The sequence below is a fragment of the Populus nigra genome, chromosome 12 (genome assembly GCF_951802175.1).
Source record: "Populus nigra chromosome 12, ddPopNigr1.1, whole genome shotgun sequence".
Lineage (NCBI taxonomy): Eukaryota > Viridiplantae > Streptophyta > Magnoliopsida > Malpighiales > Salicaceae > Populus > Populus nigra.
The window spans coordinates 4,888,964-4,908,183 of NC_084863.1; the positions used below are offsets into that span (position 1 = coordinate 4,888,964).

Below are 19,220 nucleotides of genomic sequence, written 5' to 3' on the forward strand. Positions count from 1 at the left end.
AGATTATATATATATATATATATATATATATATATATATTAAATTAAAAATATGATTCTATCCTTAATAAATAAAATAAGATAAATGTAGTATTTAACAAATACAAGATCTTAAAAATATACTTATTTGGCATTTAAACCAAGTTAGGTTTTTTTTTTTAGAAAAAAAAACACCTATATGCAAAAATTATATCATTTCATTGTTACGTGAAGGTCATACAATTGGCATCTTTTATTTTTGCTTTAAAAAATTTTAAATATTTTTTCTTCAAGTTATTTTTTTATGTTTTTATATTTTTTTGATATATTAAAAATAAAAAATTATTTTAATATATTTTTAAATAAAAAATACTTTAAATAATAATAATAACAATAATAATAATATCAAACACAAAGATACTCATGTGGCCAGCTAAACCTGTAAGCTTTAAACCTTTCAATAGTCAAATCGAAGTTTATGCAGCAGCCCAAAACTAATAGGGTCGGTCCACAAATAGCTGGGTTCTGAATTTATAAATTAATTTTATTGTATTTTTTTACCACGAGTAGTCCGGTCCATAAATTAATTTATATATTTCTTTATAAATTAATACAGATCTCCTTGCGGCTTCTATATTGCGTCTAAAGGATTTTTTTTAATGTTTTATTTGCTTGAGACAAATTTAATAAAGGTAATAAAAAAATTTTATTCATTCAATTCTTTTTTTAGAATTTTGATTAAAGAGTTTCCCCCTTCTATTATAAATCCAGGATAATACAGAAAAGTACACCGGAAAAAATCCTGTTTATTTTTTAACCTTCCTTTTTAAATATTTTTAAATAAAAAAGGTTCATTTTATTCCCTGTACTGTAAATTATTGCAATTTTATAAAATAAAAACCATGCGTTAATAAATTGAGTCGACATAGGATAGAACACAAGCATGGAGTTACCGTGTACGATTTTTTATTTTTTTATGTTTTTTTGTTGAGAAGGGTGTGTGCGTGTGTGTTTCACATCTAGTGAATAAAATCTCGAAACTGTTATGATGGGTGAATTTTCTTTAATATAATCCATAAATCTCTTACAGACCTTCCATGTGTTCCATTCCATTGTCGCTGCCAGAACAATTTTGAGGAGGAAGAACATATCTTGCATGTACGTGTATAGCTTGCATATGGTGAGAGCTTCTGTACCATGGCAGGTATATTTCACATATACTCTTTCACGAACAAATTAAAATCACCCACATAAAACATAAATGTTTATAATAATTATTATCTTATTGTATAATATCATTTTCGGTTTACAGTGTTCCCTGGCCTAGCAACACCACTTATAAGCAAGATACAAAATATTGAACAGTACAGCTTCTTTTTTCTTTTCTTTTACTAGCTAGTGATAATCTGCAACACCGGTAGACACCGGTAGACAGGACCTCGACCTCCTCCACACCTGCAAAGACAGAAGGATACGTTAGAAATCAAAATCATGGAAGAACAGAACGTGTAACAAACGATTCACCATTTTTGAGCTTTGACTTTGACATAATGGAAAAGCAGAGCACGCAACAAGACCTACGTACATATAATTAGTTTATGATCTAGAGGCAACAAAGACGAAGAAAAAATAATGGGAAAAGAATTAACGAAAAAAATAAGACAAAAAACCATGCTAGTAGGGAACAAATATATGTGGATATACCTAATGCATGGAAGCAGTGCGAGATTTATAGTCGCTGTCACTGCTGCCAGCATCATTCTTCTTCTTCTATTTCTCTTCTCCTACACCACGTACACCACTAGGACGGCCACCCCCCGAGATCTTGCCCTTGATCTTGTCAACAAACCCTTCCTTGCGCTCACCTTGTGCATTGCCCATGTGCTCTTGTTGATTGTACCCACCTTGCGTTATGCCACCAACACCGACACCCCCACCGCCCCTGTGCTCTTGTTGATTGTACCCACCTTGCGTCATGCCACCGCCACCGCCAGGGATCTTGTCCTTCATCTGGCCAACAAACCCTTCCTTGCGCTCACCTTGTGCGCCGCCAATGTGCTCCTGTTGATTGTACCCACCTTGCGTCATGCCACCACCACCCCCACCGCCCCTGTGCTCTTGTTGATTGTACCCACCTTGCGTCATGCCACCGCCACCGCCAGGGATCTTGTCCTTCATCTGGCCAACAAACCCTTCCTTGCGCTCACCTTGTGCGCCGCCAATGTGCTCTTGTTGATTGTACCCACCTTGCGTTATGCCAACACCCCCACCGCCCCTGTGCTCTTGTTGATTGTACCCACCTTGCGTCATGCCACCGCCACCGCCACCGCCGGGGATCTTGTCCTTCATCTGGCCAACAAACCCTTCCTTGCGCTCACCTTGTGCGCCGCCCCTGTGCTCTTGTTGGTTGTACCCACCTTGCGTCATGCCACCGCCACCGCCACCGCCCGGGAGCTTGTCCTTCATCTGGTCAACAAACCCTTCCTTGCGCTCACCTTGTGCGCCGCCCCTGTGCTGTTGTTGGTTGTACCCACCTTGCTCTTGGTGGTTGTACCCACCTTGTGTCTCCCCCTTGTGCACGCCACCGCCTCCCCCCGGGATTTTGTCCTTCATCTGGTCAGCAAACCCTTCCTTGCGCTGACCTTGTGCGTTGCCGCCCCTATGATCCTGTTGGTTGTACACACCTTGTGTCTCACCCTTGCGCTCATCTTTCTTGCCTCCAATGTTCAGAGTCTCCTCAATCTTGTGCATGATTCCTGCCATTGTGTATTTCTTTCTTCTTTTCTCTCTCTTTGAAATGGTTTTTGATATGAAGTGATGAAGGAAACAAGTGCCATATTTATAGCTCAGAAGTGGAGCGAAGGAAATGGAAGCAGACAGAAAAAGAAGATAAAACTAATGGTATAATTGGAAATTCACAAAAATGTCCATCTACGTGTTCAGACAACAGACAGTGTTGATGATAAATGTAATAAACTCCAACGTATCATTTCATTTAGAAAGGCCTTTGATCTAATCTGAAAGCCTCAAGGTGATGTTGAAAGTAATTATGCCAAATATTTTAAAGAAGAAAGGCTAAAGGTCATTTTCTCCTGTCGGAAGATATATGGATAGATGGGATTTAAGTAATGTTGATATCTTGTCCAAGAAAGAGTAAGTGTTTTATTAAAATTAAAATGAAATAAATTTTTGTATGTAAAATTATTATAGAATAATATAAATTGGATATTACTAATAGCTTAAACTTTTAGGTTAAAATATTTTTTTAATATGGTATTAGAACCTTGATAACTAAGTAATCGAGAGTTCGAATCTCACCATCCTTATTTATTTGATAAAAATTAAGCAAAAGGTAATGTGAACTTGTGCAAGTTTCAATCCCAAAAAAACTTTTATTTAAAGGGGTGTTTTAAAGAATAATATAAATCATATCTTGAGACTTCACCTAATAGTTTAAGTTATTGGGTTGAAGATAATTCTTTGAGAAAAATAAATAAAAGTAGTCTTTATGAATAAATAAAAAACATATTATTTTAATTTTTACAAAACAAAAATTTTAAAAATAATTATATATAAACCAGGTGTAAAAAATATAAATTATTTAAATAATCATATATATTTTTTTATGTTGTTGGACAAAAACAAAAACTATTCTAATACCCAAACATATTTTTAACAAGAAAGCATGTAAAATATCCAAAATAGTATAAAGATTTTTTTTTCTGGATTACCCTCTGCCAACAACTAAAGGCATGCCATCGATTTTAATTATTTTTTTTTAAAATTGAGCAAAGGGAAGAACTCCACTGCCATGAAAGTAACATGGATGATCACAAGTTTGATAGCCTCATTATTCTTGTATTTAAAATAATTTAAAATCTTTTTATTTTTTTAAATTAATTTTTTTTTCATCTTTTCATATTATTTTAATATAATAAGATTAAAAAAATATTAATTCCAGATATTTAGAAACAAAAGTCACTTGAAAAAAAAAACAACCGTCGAACCATGATGTTGAATTGACGAGAAGTGCTGACAAAAATGATCAGATATGGATGATGAAGAAATATCTACCATGTTGTTGTGGGACCCCATATACCAGGAAAAAGGGGCCCATCTCTGTCCTTCTATCTTCTGGGCATGAATTAATGAATGCTTTAATTTCCCGCCGTTGAAAATACCAGTTTCTTTATCCATTTCGTGCACACAGTGACACGTCGGCGGTAAATAGTAGCTTGCCGACACCTTAGAAATGTTATCCTTAAAAAATATTTTTAGATACGGTTGAAAAAATATAAATTTAAAAATTAACTGTTTTATTAAAATTAAAATGAAATAAATTTTTGCATCTAAAATAAATAAAAACAGTTTTTATAAATAAATAAAAAATATTGTCGCACGTGTGTGGTATCGGGACGATCGCCCACCACCCTCATCAGGTGTGGAGTGTCTATCTTGGTAAATATAGAAAGATAAGGAATTCTTGTCTTTTACAAGAGGAGAAAATGGAATGAGAGTCGCCTCCTAATATTTTGATCACTAGAAACTCTAACTGGTCTTAGAGATCTGGTACGGAGACTGGTTGCGTAAAGAGAAAGTATTAGCACCCCAAATACGCCCCACCTAAGGTAAGCTGCATTGTTTTATTGTATGATAAAAACTAAGTCTTGTCGTGTTCTATAATTTTTGGTTTGTCTATGGCTTAAGAAAAGTCTTTCTCAGTAAGGAGGTCCTTATCTTATTAGGTAAAAACCTTATTGTGCTAATGTCAAATAAAAAAACTACCTTTTTAATATCAGGAGTACATTTTATGTATAAAATTGTAATCCTGATTATTAAAAGAAAACAAAATATTTTTTTGGATGTTTTTTTGAAATATTGACCTAGTTCTTGTGACTTTAATAAACTAGTTATTAAAGCCAAGATGCATGCTAATACATAGTTTTTGAATTTTTGTTATATGAAAATATGATATGATTTTTTATTTGAAAGACTTGATCATATGCATGAAAACAAAAAATATTTTTTTTAAGTTTTGAAGAAAATCAAGTATTTTAATACCGCGTTTGTGTTTTTACGATATATAAAAAACAAGCCGATTTTAATTAAAATGGATAGAAAAATATGCAAGAAAATCATGGATTTTTTTGAAAATGTATTTTTTTTAAAAAAATTTGAACAGGCCGGACCCGAAACAAAATTGAGCCGGGGTCGACCCAAATAAAACACAAACTACCTTATATTAGGTTGGACTCAGCCCCACCGCATGGACTGGGCTAATGATCCAACCCGGACTGGTTACTGTGCCATGCAGAGTAACCAGCCAAAGGTAATTATCTAGTTACTGTGCTCATGCACAGTAACCGGGTAATTATTTTGCCTTGCATTGTAGAAACGTGCACATTGCACGTTCTGCATGCAAGGGAATGAAATGGAAAAACAGAGATGAAAGGACGAGAATTACCTTGAATGGAGGAGCTCAGGTAGCTGAGCTGAAGGTGGCTGGTGGTGACGGTGGTTGCTGCAAGAAGAGGAAGAAAGGAGAAGAAATCTGCAGGGGTTGACGATGGTGACAGTCTCGGTGGCTGATCCGCCTCCTATGAAGATCTGAGTTGGTGGATATGGAGGTGTGCAGATCGGTGGTGGTGGTAGTGGTGGTTGTGATAGGAGGCCACGGTGGAGAGAGAAACAGAGAGGTTCTACTGGCATCAGAAACCAGGTTAGGGAGGCTGATTTTTTGGTTGTCTTTGGACCGAAAATTCTCCACATCTGGAGGATGAAGATCAAATCTATTTATAGGAGGTGGAAGAGGGACACTTTGTCTCTTATGGTGTAAAATATCAGCCCTTAGTTCGACCTAAAAGCATCCCAACCATTAGCTCAAAATAGTAATGATGAACTGTCAATTTTACAGGAAAAATGGTCGGTTGGATTGGCTACTTTGAGGTGGTTCCACTGCCTCTACAGCCTCAATAGGCCCGAACGGCTTACACTAGCGTGTAGTCAAGTATCCCAGGATCGTTTTCGTGTATGTTTTATCCAATTTTGTGAAGAAACGAGGTATCCCAGAGTCGTTTTCGTGTATGCTTTGGGAAGGTGGCCACCCAACCAGCTTTGCTGGAGAAGAAGATGAATAGTATCTTATGATTTAGTCCTTCAATTTGTGATTTATTTCTATTTACACTCCTGATTGGCTTTAAACTTTTAATTTTGTTCAATTTTACCCATGAAAAACTTCAATTTAAACCCCAGATTTTGGTGTATTTTTTCCTTTGGTCCTTGGTTTTGGATTTATGCAATTTGATCCTTAATTGATCAATAAACTTTCAATATCTTCAATTTGACCCCTGATTTGGTCAATTTCAATCGCTTTATTTACACACCTTTTCTAATTTTATTCTTAGTTTTGGATTTCTTCAATCAAGTCCCTAATTAGCCATCAAATTTCAATATCTATTCAATTAAGCCCTTAATTTGACCAATCAACTCTCAAAAATTGTACTTTGACGTCAGAACCTTAATTTCTTCCAATTAAAGCCTAAATTGACTTAAAAATTAATTTTCTTGTAATCAATCCCTATATAAATTCAATTAAACCTCCAATAAAATTTAATTGAGTCCATAAACATCTGATTTTGGACTTTTTTCCTCAAATTGAATTTTTTCTTTATCAATAGGGCTCTTCATCTGTAAAATATACTGTCAAATTTTAATCTTTGAATTTTTGAGCCTCCTTAACCAACTTCTAGCCATTTTCTGGGCGCTCTGACATCCTTTTCTCACTGTTATTACTTTTTAGATTTTTTTTGTTTTTAGTTCAAATATTTTTAGATTTTTTGGAAGAGAAAATGTGAATTTGGGGAATAACCCAAAAATGGGTTATGATAAATATATTTATTTAAATTTTACAAAACTAAAATTCAAATTATATATAAGCCATGTGTAAAAAACATAAATTATTTAAATAATCATACAGATTTTTCTATGTTGTTGGACAAAAACAAACACTATTGTAATACCCAAACAAGCATGTAAAATATCCAAAATGGTATAAAGATATTTTTTTTCTAACCATAGGATTATCCTCTGCCAACAACTAAAGCCATGCCATGGATTTTCATTATTATTTTTTTAAATTGAGCACTAAGCAAGAGCTTAACCTAGTACAAAAGCATTACAATAACATAAAGATCTTGAGAAACGATAACAAACAAAGCAGAAACTGATTAAGAGGAAGAAGATTCCAACAGCTTCACATGGTAGTTTAGCATTGCAAAGCCTATTCTGAACCAACTAAATGATTTGCCTGGTCAAAGCATCACTTTCCTCTTTTTTTTTTTTAAACGAAGTCTAATGTTGATATAGTTTAGGTTCGTACTTGAATTCTTTATAGTAAGCATTCAGTTATGTGTTTAAGACTGGTTGTTGATATGGTTCAGTGATATGAGAATTTTTAGCATGTATATTTTCCACTATTCATGCTTGATTTTTAAATATTTTGGATATGTTGCACAAGACAAATAGAATTTTGAATCTCGTTTTGAACTATTGACCTTGTAGGAAATTAATGTGTTTTCATATATTAGGTTACGGAACAGACAGAGCCCGACAGTGAAACTGAACAGTGATTCATTATGTGCTGCGAAAGAAGCTATACAACTTAGTTCCAGATGTTTGTCACCATTTTCAAATAGCTGAGATGAAGGTCTACAAAACATATGAAGGGCATATAACTCAATTGTGTTGTTTCGATGCCCAAAAAGCGAGTTGAAAAACAAGGATTGAACCAAAGTTTCTCTATTTGTATGCATAAAATTCTGTTAGAGGATGAAGTCAAGCCAACAGTAGAACATCAGAGAAGGCTTAACCCAACCATGAAAAAGGTAGTCCAAAAAGAAGTTATGAAATGGTTAGATGTTGGTGTTATTTATCCAATCTCTGACAGCTCATGGGTGAGCCTGGTCCAAGTTATGCCAAAAAAAAAAGGAATGACAGTGGTAAAGGATACAGATAACAAATTGATACCTACTAGACCAGTAACTGGATGGAGGATTTGCATGGATTATTGAAAGCTCAACAAGGCAACACACAAAGATCACTTCCCCCCACCATTCACTGATCAAATGCTGGACAGGTTAGCTAGGCATGAATACTACTGTTTCTTAGATGGTTCTTTGGGATACAACCAAATAGCCATTGCACCTGAGGACCAAAAGAAGACCACTTTCACCTACCCTTATGGTACTTTTACTTTCAGAAGAATGCCTTTTGGGTTGTATAATGCACCAGCTACCTTCCAGAGGTGCATGATGGCTATCTTTTCAGATATGGTGGAGCAGATCATTGAGCTCTTCATGGATGACTTTTATGTATTTGGAACTTCTTTCGATGATTGCCTTGCGAAGTTGGAGTTGGTTTTGGAGCGTTGTGAAAAGACAAACTTGGTTTTGAACTGGGAAAAATGTCACTTCATGGTAAAGGAAGGTATAGTGTTGGGGCACCAGATTTCAGAAAAAGGAATAGAGGTAGACAGAGCTAAAATTAAGGCAATAGACAAGCTTCTGCCGCCAACTACAGTCAAAAGGGTTAGGAGTTTCCTTGGTCATGCGGGATTTTATAGGAGGTTCATCAAAGACTTCTCTAAAATATCCAAACCACTATGCAGTTTGCTGCTAAAAGACACAAAGTTTTAGTATGATGAGGAATGCAAGACAGCCTTTATGCTATTGAAAGAAAGGCTAGTGACAACTCCTATTGTAATTGCACCGGATTGGGATAAATCATTTGAGCTGATGTGTGATGCAAGTGATTATGCAATTGGAGTAGTACTAGGGCAGTGGAAAAATAATGTGTTTCACACCATATATTATGTCAGCAGAACACTCAACGATGCCCAGCTAAATTATGCCACAACTGAGAAAGAGTTGCTTGCTGTGGTCTATGCATTTTATAAGTTTCTGTCTTACTTGATGGGAAACAAAGTGCTGGTGTATACTGATCATGCTACAATTAGACACCTAGTGTCTAAGAAAGATGCCAAGCCTAGACTCATCCGTTAGATCCTGTTACTGTAAGAATTTGATGTAGAAATTAAAGATAAAAAGGGGACTGAGAACATGGTGGCAAATCATCTTTCAAGGCTGGAATTGGCACAGCAGCTGGAGCCTAAATTCACGGTTATAAATGAATATTTTCTTGATGAAAGACTCTTAGCAATTTCCACTAACAAATTCTTTCCTTGGTATGCAGATTATGTCAACTTTCTTGTAGGTAAAATCATACCGCCAGATTTTTATTACCAGCAAAAGAAGAAATTTTTTTCTGAAGTCAAACACTACTTCTGGGAGGAGCCGATACTCTATCGGCATTGTGTAGATCAAGTCATCAGAAGGTGCGTTCCAGAAGACGAAATGACAAACATATTGAAGCATTGCCACACACTTAAATATGAGGGGCACTTTGGAACACAGCGCATTGCAGCCAAAGTTCTGCAGTCAGGTTTTTATTGGCCCACTATGTTTAAAGATGCTTATGCTTTTGTTACTGCTTGTGATAGATATCAGTATATTTGGAATATATCTCAATGAAATGAAATGCCACTATAGAATATCCTAAAAGTTGAATTATTTTATGTTTGGGGCATCGATTTCATGGGACCTTTTCCTTCATCATACAACAACAAATACATTCTCTTAGCAGTGGATTATGTATCAAAGTGGATCGAGGCAATTGCAATGCCTACAAATGATGGCAAGGTGGTATTTAATTTTCTACGAAAGAACATCTTTACAAGATTTGGCACTCCTCGAGCCATCATCAGTGATGAAGGAACTCATTTTTGCAACAAGCAGTTTGAAGCACTGCTATCTAAGTATGGAGTCAGACACAAACGAGCATTGGCTTATCATCCTCAGACAAATGGCCAAACAGAGGTATCAAATAGAGAGGTGAAGCAAATTTTAGAGAAAACAATATGTAATTCTCGGAAAGATTGGGCACGAAAGCTAGATGATACATTGTGGGCATATCGGACAGCATTCAAAACATCATTGGGAATGTCTCCGTATCGATTAGTTTTTGGAAAAGCATGCCATCTTCCTGTTGAATTAGAGCATAAGGCATACTGGGTAATGAAACAACTGAACATGGATCTGCAGGTTGTAGATGACAAAAGAATCTTGCAACTTAATGAGATGGATGAATTTCGCAATGAGTCCTATGAGAATGCCAAGATATATAAGGAAAGAACCAGGGCATGGCATGACAAACACATTGTACGCAAGGAGTTTGTCCCTGATCAGCAGGTATTACTTTTCAATTCACGGCTTCGTTTGTTTCCTGGTAAGCTTAAATCACGGTGGTCAGGACCATTTACGGTTGTGAAGGTATTTCCTTATAGAGCAGTAGAGGTCACTCATGATAAAAAGGGAACATTCACAGTGAATGGGCAGCGTCTGAAGCATTATAGGAATGGAGAGTCTATTGGAAAAAGGGATGATATCCCTCTCACTTCATCTTAGCTAAATGAAAAGGTCAAGCTAATGACTATAACTAAGCACTGATTGGGCGGCAACCCATAAAAAAATAAAAAAAATAAAACCCTTATTTGTTTCATTAAGTTGTGTAGGGATTGATCATACAAGTAAATAACCAGGAGCAACAGTATACTCACAACCACATAGTCGAAAGGAAGTATTCGTAAGCCTTTCTATTCTTTGTTTTTCCATTGAGGACAATGTGATATTTAAGTTTGGGGGAGACATTGCATGCTTTAACTATGAAAGACACTGCACACTAGAACCATGAAAACAGAGGGTGAAAAGTGATGCATTTAAGACCAACTTTGATATTTTTAGGTGCTTCATGATGTATCCATGATATTCCTTGGCTTAGAGTGGATAATATCTTATAAAGTTAGATTAAGCATGACTATTTTCTGTTGAATTATTGAAGTACACTTTTCCAGCACAATCATGTGAATTGTGTAGTTATGCATAAGAGATAAGTGTGATGTTCTTTCTTGTTATTACCCTCTAAAAAAAATATCAAAACAAGGAGTGATAATGAGTATAAAAGTGAATGAATAAGTATATGATGTGTATCTACTCCAATGTTTTGAGTTGCTTAGTAACTAGGAGTATTCATCACAAATGTTTACTTTTACGTCAAACAGCAGCTTAAAATATGAGTGTGCAAAGCATTTTAAGTTTATGACTTGTTAAGTAACTGGGTGCATTCATCACAAATGTTTGTGTTCGCGTCAAAAGACAAGTGATAAATTTAAAAAATCACCTTTGTCAAAAGACAAGTAAAAGTGTGTTATTACTCCTAAAGTTGGCTACCTTGTTCAAAGAAGAAGAAGAAGAAGAAAAAGAAGAAGAAGAAGAAATATTAATAATGGCAGAATGACTGTGCACGGTTCAAGGATGCTAAACACAAGAAACACATGGATGAGTTGGAAGTTTGTACAACGGTCTGCACAGAGAGTAGGAATGCTTAGTTTTCCATTATCTAATATTGTCTATGAGCTAAGTCAAGAAATGAATGCTGCACGATAGAGCCTTTTAAATGTCAAAGTTGAACTTATCATGAGCTTTTAACACTCTGCTTTCATGGTTTCCTTTTTGATTGAGGACAAGCAAACATTCAAGTTTAGGGGTATTTGATAAGAGAATTTTTAGCATGTATATTTTTCACTATTCATGCTTGATTTTTAAATATTTTGGATATGTTACACAAGACAATTAGAATGTTGAATCTCTTTTTGAACTATTGACCTCGTGGGAAATTAATGTGTTTTCAGATATTAGGTTACTGAACAGGCAGAGCCCGGCAGTGAAACTGAACAGTGATTCATTATGTGCTGTGAAAGAAGCTATACAACTTAGTTCCAGATGTTTGTCATCATTTTCAAATAGCTGAGATGAAGGTCTATAAAACATATGCAGGGCATATAACTCAGTTTTGTAGTTTCGAAGCCCAAAAAGCAAGTTGAAAAACAAGGATTGAACTAGCCCGAAATTCCTGCACTGCAAAGACTGTTTCGGTTTATGGACCTTATCTCAACGCTCAGAGGTCCAAAAATTACAAGATCAGTTTCACTTGAAATAAAATTTGATTCTCTACAATTTCTCCAGAAATAGAGATCTTTAAATTCGCACATTTCCTACCTCAAATCTAGCCCGCAATGTCTGGGTAGGAAGAAATTCAATGCAGAAAAGGAAACTTTCCTCATTACTGCAGGGGTAGAACAACCACAATATAAAAGAAGAGAAACGGGGTCTGAAAAACAGAGGGGAGACATTTAGAAACCCTATAACATAGCAAAAAAAAAACAGAGAAGGCGGCACCAACAGGAACAAAAAGAACAGAGGCAAAAATATTGAAGACCAGGGGGACACCTATCTATTCCACTGAAATTCTCTGCTTTTGAGTGATGTTCATCGTATCAAGTTTGTTTCTCTTTAATTTAACTATAGAGTAGACTTTTATTCTGGGATTTTTGATGTAACCTTACTATGAATATGTGAACAATTTCTTTGATTGAATTATTACATTAAGATGTTGAGTATTTCATTTTATGTGTAATGCTTGCGTGTGTTTGGCCAACATCTGCATGATTTAGAATTCAATTTGAAACTGAGAAGTGATAATTGTTTTAGCTATTGTTTGAAATACCTTAAGAAATCTATAGGATAGAGATATCCTAGGAACTTTTGTAATCGTTACAGGTTTTATAGTACTTAATAAATTTCAACAAGTTCAGAACTTTTATAGAGTATATGAAATTTGTTTGTCGAAATAATTTATTGATGCTCGAGAGATATTAATATTTACATTAGGAAAACCAGATTATCAACATTAGGAGTAATTAATTTAATCGAGAAAATTCACATAGGCATAGTTACGGTAAGTCATAAATCCTAGAACCAGTACAATTGAATTCATTAATATTTAATCATCTGGTTGTTTGTTTTTCTTAATCATTAATTTTTGTTTCATAAACTATCTCATTCGATTCCTCAAATAGATCATAATTTAAAAGACTTTGGTAATTAGTAGTAATTTTTACAAATTCTCGTGGGACGATACTCTACTCATCACTTTATTACTTGTTACGATTCGTGCACTTGCGAAATTAACCAACATTCAGTTTATGATCAGATTATATTAGATTTGTTTGGGATTGATTTTCTAATTCTATAAGGACTTAAATCATCAAAATATTCTCCTAAAATTCAATAAAATTTCGTTCATAATTTTACCTATTATTTAGGAATATTTATCAATGGGTGCTAGAGGGGCTGCCAGATCTGATTTTTTTAACTAGGAAGAATTAATTAATGATTCTCCTAATCTAGGAAGGAAACTAAATTGGTAGGTATAAAAGAGAGAGATTTTCTTTATTAATTGTCCATGTAAAATAAGAAAACTAAACACAACAAAGTAAGAAGACTTCAGAATCAATTCCATATTCAAATCAGATTCCTAGTCTATTTGGAACTTTTTACGGTTGACAAATCTGATTCTAGCATATCTAAGACATTAACTTCGAATTTTTATTATTTTTATTATTTTCTTTTTAGTCTTTGGTTTATTATTACTTATTTGGGTCAATTTTGTAAGTGGACTCACATTAGCCCACACATGGGATCCATTAGGGTTGTTTGAAACATTATATAAGTTTTTTGTATGCTGAAAAGCAGAACCATGAATTTATAAAATAAATTTGTGTTTTGCATGATGAAACACGTTATCTTTGTTGGGACAAAGATCAAATCTGACTTATCAAGGTATAACTGACCTTGTGACATCATCCGTTTCAGTTTCAATAGTGTTGGTGTATTGGAACAGGTTTTTATTGTGTCACACTTCTCAAACCTGATTCTCGATTTTCTTGGGGAAGTATCATCTTCGTTAGGGGTTGTTTGACCACGTGATCAAAAGATTTGCATCAAATGTTTATCTATGATCATGTTGTATTGATGAATCAGTATATTTTATATATTTTATTTTTTTGCCTAGGTCCATGTTTTAAAAAGGTTAAAGATAGTCTATCTCAATCTTTTAAGAGTTATGAGGTTATTGTTTTAGAGATACCTATATATTTTGTTTTTTTTTCATATTGAGGAATTTTTAGTGTTAAAATTACATTTGTTAGGTTTTCTTTTCAATGTTAACTCCCTTTTTAATCTATTCTCATATATGACAAAACATTAATTTTTAGATACGAGACACATCATGAATATTTTATTTATAATAAAATTCTTAAACTAGTGAAACAAATAAAAATTAAAACAAGAATAAAAAGAAATAAAAGGTAAAGAAAACCGACAAGAAAATTTAAAAATAATATAATCAAGATGGTAATTTTTTATTTTTATTTTGCTTTTATTAAGAAGAAAAGGAAAGAAATTAAATTAGTCATGCCTTCATACCCACAACCAATCAACATGATGTAGTAAATGGAAAAAAAAAGGCTAGAAATTGCGAAACTATAAATTTACAAAGAGGCTTGAATAAAAAAAGAGAGAGAGAGAATCATTTCCTAGTCACCAACGACATCTATTTCGTTAGCATTTTGCTTTCTTTTCTATTTTTGATGTACTAGTCTTGTGCCTTATTTTATTTTATTTTATTTTATGAATTTTATACAATTTAACCTTTTAAAAAAAAACAAAAAAACAAAAAAGATATCTCTTTTGGTACTTGTTTAGCCATTTTATTTCTAGCTTATTAATTTGATCAAATTTTGACAATACTAAATATAAATTAAGCTTTGGTTATTCTTATCTTCAAGGTAATATTAAGTAAATGTTATACTTCACTCAAACAAATTCATGTCTCTTTTTGTAATTTTACCATCGAAGCAGTAGCTATGCTTTAAATAAAAAAAATAAACCTTTCTTGTATTTGAACCTTACAAGGCATTTTATATATATATATATATATATATATATATATATATATATATAGCTTTTAATTCATGTAATCCTCAAAACCAACTAGGATGACAATTCTTAAAGATAAATAAAATCACCATATACATCTTTATTGATTATTTTCCATACATTTTATCATCGATATCAAAAAACACAGTACAATTATTATTTCTCATATCCTTTGCCATAGGTTGGATAATATTTTTAGTAAAAAAATAAATATACAAGTTTTTCAAATATATTTTTTTAATTCTAATTAAAAATAAGTTTATGCATTCATTTAATTATATACATTGAGAACCATATATATAAATAAATATAAAAAAACAAAGTGTTATTATGTCTATACAACTCTCCTTTATGTGAGTTAAATAAATTATTTTTTAATGCAAAAAAATTAATGTGCAGGTATTATTAATGTTTTTTTCTGACATAAAGTATGAAATATAATAATAAATCAAAAAATCAATGTTTAAATATTGTAAAATATAGTAAAGATGTGTTAATAAAAACTTATAAGATTTCAGATTAATTTTTAATATATAAGAAATTGCAATTGGTAATAGGTACAGTCCACAATCGCTAATGTTGAAACAATGTTTAAACATGTGCCACCTAAACCTGTAAGCTTTAACCTTTTCAATGGTCATATCGAAAGTTTATGCAGCAGCCCAAAACTAAGAGGTCCGGTCCACAAATTGCTGGGTTCTGAATTTATAAATTAATTTTATTGTTTTTTTCTTACCACGAGGAGTCCGGTCCACAGTATTGAGTGAGGTCTCCCCACGGCTTATATATTGTCTAATGGATTTTTAAAAGTTTTATTTGCTCGAGACAAATTTAATTACGGTATAAAGATTTAATTAAAGGGAGTTTTCCCCTTTTTATAAATCCAGGGATCATATAGAAAAGTAGACTTGGGGGGAGGGGGGGGGGAATCGATTGGTGGAGAAGCTTGTTAATTAAGCACAGCTACAAGGAAAACAATTCACTTTAGTCCCTGTACTGTAAATTATTGCAATTTCATAATCGTTTATCATACCCCTTAAGAGCAATTAGGTCCCTAGAAGATATTTTGTATAATCTATTATGTTTTTGGGATGCCAAAACTATGTCCATAATACATTAATGCCACGTAAGATTGTTATATAATATAGTATTCCGTTTAACCTTGAAACGATAATATTATTGAGTGGGGATCATTATCAACATGCACGGAAATATACAAATAAATATTCTTTTGAGAATTATAAAAAAAATTAAAAGAAAAAATAGATAAATATTTATATTGGCTAGCGCCTTAAGACTTTCGAATTGTATATGCATGCATGATTTTCCCCCTAAGGGCAAATCTAAATCCAGATTTATGAATGTGCAGAAGTTACCATACCATGCGTTAATAAATTGATTCGACATGGAGCACAAGAATAGAAACCGTGTCCGATTTTTATTTTTTATTTTTGGTTGAGAAGGGTGTGTTATTCACCTCTAGCAAACAAAATCTCGAAATTTCTTACAGACCTTCCATGGGTTTCATTCCATTGTCGCTGGCAGAACAATTTTAAGGTAAGGTAGAACACATCCTGGAGTGTGTAAATGTGTGGTATATGGTGGAGAGCTTCTGTGCCATAGCAGGGTCTATTTCACATATGTTTTAACAACTTATTTCAGGCACAAATTAAAATCACACACATAAAACATAATGTTAATAATAATTATTATCTTATTATAAATATCGGTTTACAGTCTTCCCTGCCTAGCAACACCACTTAGAGCAAAGATACAAAATATTGAACAGTACAGCTTTTTTTTTTTTTTTTCTAGTGATAATCTGCAACACTGGTAGACAGGACCTCGACCTCTCACTCCTCCACACCTGCAAAGACAGAAGGACGCGTTAGAAATCAAATTTATGGATGAACAGAACGTGTAACAAACGATTCACCATTTTTGAGCTTTGACTTTGACATAATGTCAGAAGAAGAGCATGCCACAAGTCCTACGTACAAATAATTAGTAGCAGGCAACAAAGACATCAAGGAAAAATGATGGGAAAAGAATTAACGAAAAAAAATACAAAAAACCATGCTAGTAGGGAACAAATATGCGTGTATATACCTAATGCGCGGAAGCAGTGCAAGATTTTTAGTCGCTGTCACTGCTGCTGCTGTGGCCATCTTCATTCTTCTTCTTGTCCTTCTTCTTCTTTTTCTCTACTCCTTCACCACGGTCGCCACTGCCACCGCCACCCCCAGGGATCTTGCCCTTGATCTTGTCAACAAACCCTTCCTTGCGCTCACCTTGTGCGTCTCCCCTGTGATCTTGTTGGTTGTACCCACCTTGAGAAATATAAGAACGACGACATTAAAATGAAAGAACAATATAATGAAAGAATAAAATACAAAATAAAAAAATCCTTCCGCTCACCTGCACCGCCCCTGTGCTCTTGTTGGTTGTACCCACCTTGTGTCTCACCCTTGTGCACGCCTCCGCCTCCCCCCGGGATCTTATCCTTCATCTGGTCAACAAACCCTTCCTTGCGCGGACCTTGTGCGTCGCCCCTGTGATCCTGTTGGCCCCTGTGATCCTGTTGGTTGTACCCCCCTTGTGTCTCACCCTTGCGCTCATCTTTCTTGCCTCCAATGTTCAGAGTCTCCTCAATCTTGTGCATGATTCCTGCCATTGTGTATTTCTTTCTTCTTTTTTCTCTCTTTGAAATGGTTTTTGATATGAAGTGATGAAGGGAACAAGCGCCATATTTATAGGCTCAGAAGTGGAGCGAAGGAAATGGAAGCAGACAGAAAAAAGAAGATAAAACTAATGGTATAATTGGAAATCACAAAAATGTCCATGTACGCGTACAGACAGTGTTGATTATAAATGTAATAAACTCCAACGTATCATTTCCTTCAGAAAGGCCTTTGATCTAATCTGAAAGGCTCGAGGTGATGTTGAAAGTTGTGAGGTCCCTGTTTAGGGCAGCACACAAGGGAAGGAAGCAAATTCATTTTAATTAAACATATATCCATTTTATTATGCCAAATATTTGAAAGAAGAAACGTTGCAGGAGGCACTTGTGGTCTCCGCCATGGTCGTTTTCTCCTGTGGGAAGATATGGATAGATGGGATTTAAGAACGCTGATATCTTGTTAAAGAAAGAGAGAGAAAAAGATTAGAATCTTTAATAGAAAAGTACTGGATGGGTTCCATTAGTGGTTAAGATTAGTGTAGGATTTAGTTTTTTAAAAAAAATAAATTAAAAAAAATATTTTTAGTTGCAATTTAAAAAATAAACGTTCTATAAAAATTATAATAAGATGGATTTTTATATATAGAATAAATAAAAAATAGTTTTCGTGAATAAAAAGAAGATCTTTATAAATAAAAAATATGTTATTATAGTTTTTAAAAAATTAAAAATTAAAATATAATTATATATAAGCCGGGTGTAAATAAACATAAATTATTTAAATAATCATACAGTTTTTTCTATGTTATTAAAAAAAAACAAAAACTATTTTAATACCTAAATATATTTTAAAAATAAAACACGTAAAATATCCAAAATAGTATAAAGACATTTATTTTCAAACCATAAGATTACCCTCAGTCTATACATAAAGGCGTGCCGTGGATTTTAATTGTTTTTTTAAAACTGAGCAAAGGTTCAACTGTCATGAAAGTAACATGGATGATCACAAGTTTGATAGCCCGATTATTTTTGTATTTTAAAAATATTTAAAAAAATAAATTTTTTTATTTTTTAAAGTAATTTCTTTTTATATATTTTCATATTATTTTAATATAATAAAATTAAAAAAATATTATTTCCAGATATTTCGAAACAAAAGTCACTAGAAAAAAAAACACAACCGTGGAGCCATGATGTTGAATTGAGGAGCAGTGCAAATGATCAGATATGGATGATGAAGAAATATCTACAATGTTGTGGGACCCGGCAAAAGGGGCCCATCTCCATCGTATCTTTATCCCTCTTTCCTTCAATCTTCTGGGCATGAATTAATGAATGCTTTAATTTACCGCCGTTGAAAATACCAGTTTCTTTATCCATTTCGTGCACACACTGACACGTCGGCGGTGAATAGTAGCTTGCCGACACCTTAGAAATGCTATCCTGCTGTCAGGCTCACCGCCATGGAAACTCCCTCTGGCTGCCACGTTCAAGATAAGGAAAAAGTCTCTCGAGTCCTCGTTCACGGGATTTCAAGAGATCAGATAGCTAGCACTGTAACTCTTATGATGCATTCACTGTACCTGATCGATCTCACACCGGCCATTC

At 33.9% G+C, this 19,220-nt stretch overlaps 1 protein-coding gene across 4 annotated transcripts; it reads right to left on the bottom strand.

Annotated features, from left to right (window-relative positions):
• Positions 1–1,242: 1,242 nt before the first annotated feature.
• Positions 1,243–17,710, bottom strand: LOC133669950 (dehydrin Rab18-like). Of its 4 annotated transcripts, XM_062090285.1 has the most exons (4): positions 17,348–17,706; positions 2,279–2,395; positions 1,683–2,224; positions 1,243–1,433 (listed from the first exon to the last, which is right to left on the bottom strand). In XM_062090285.1, exons 1-3 carry the CDS (start codon positions 17,601–17,603, stop codon positions 1,749–1,751), a joined length of 849 nt encoding a protein of 282 aa, XP_061946269.1. In that variant the 5' UTR covers positions 17,604–17,706; the 3' UTR covers positions 1,243–1,433; positions 1,683–1,748. The 4 variants fall into 4 exon arrangements, with proteins under 4 accessions (XP_061946269.1, XP_061946267.1, XP_061946271.1 ...); XM_062090283.1 differs by having other exon boundaries at positions 1,683–2,395; positions 17,348–17,710; XM_062090287.1 differs by lacking the exon at positions 17,348–17,706 and adding an exon at positions 2,663–2,855 and having other exon boundaries at positions 1,683–2,395.
• Between the last annotated feature and the right edge of the window lie 1,510 nt (positions 17,711–19,220).

Coding starts and splice junctions, on each gene's coding strand:
- LOC133669950 (XM_062090283.1), bottom strand. CDS start 17,603: ATGGCAGGAATCATGCACAAGATTGAGGAGACTCTGAACATTGGAGGC. Junction 2,396..17,347: donor AGAGCACAGGGGCGGTGCAG/GTGAGCGGAAGG, acceptor GCATGACGCAAG/GTGGGTACAACCAACAAGAG.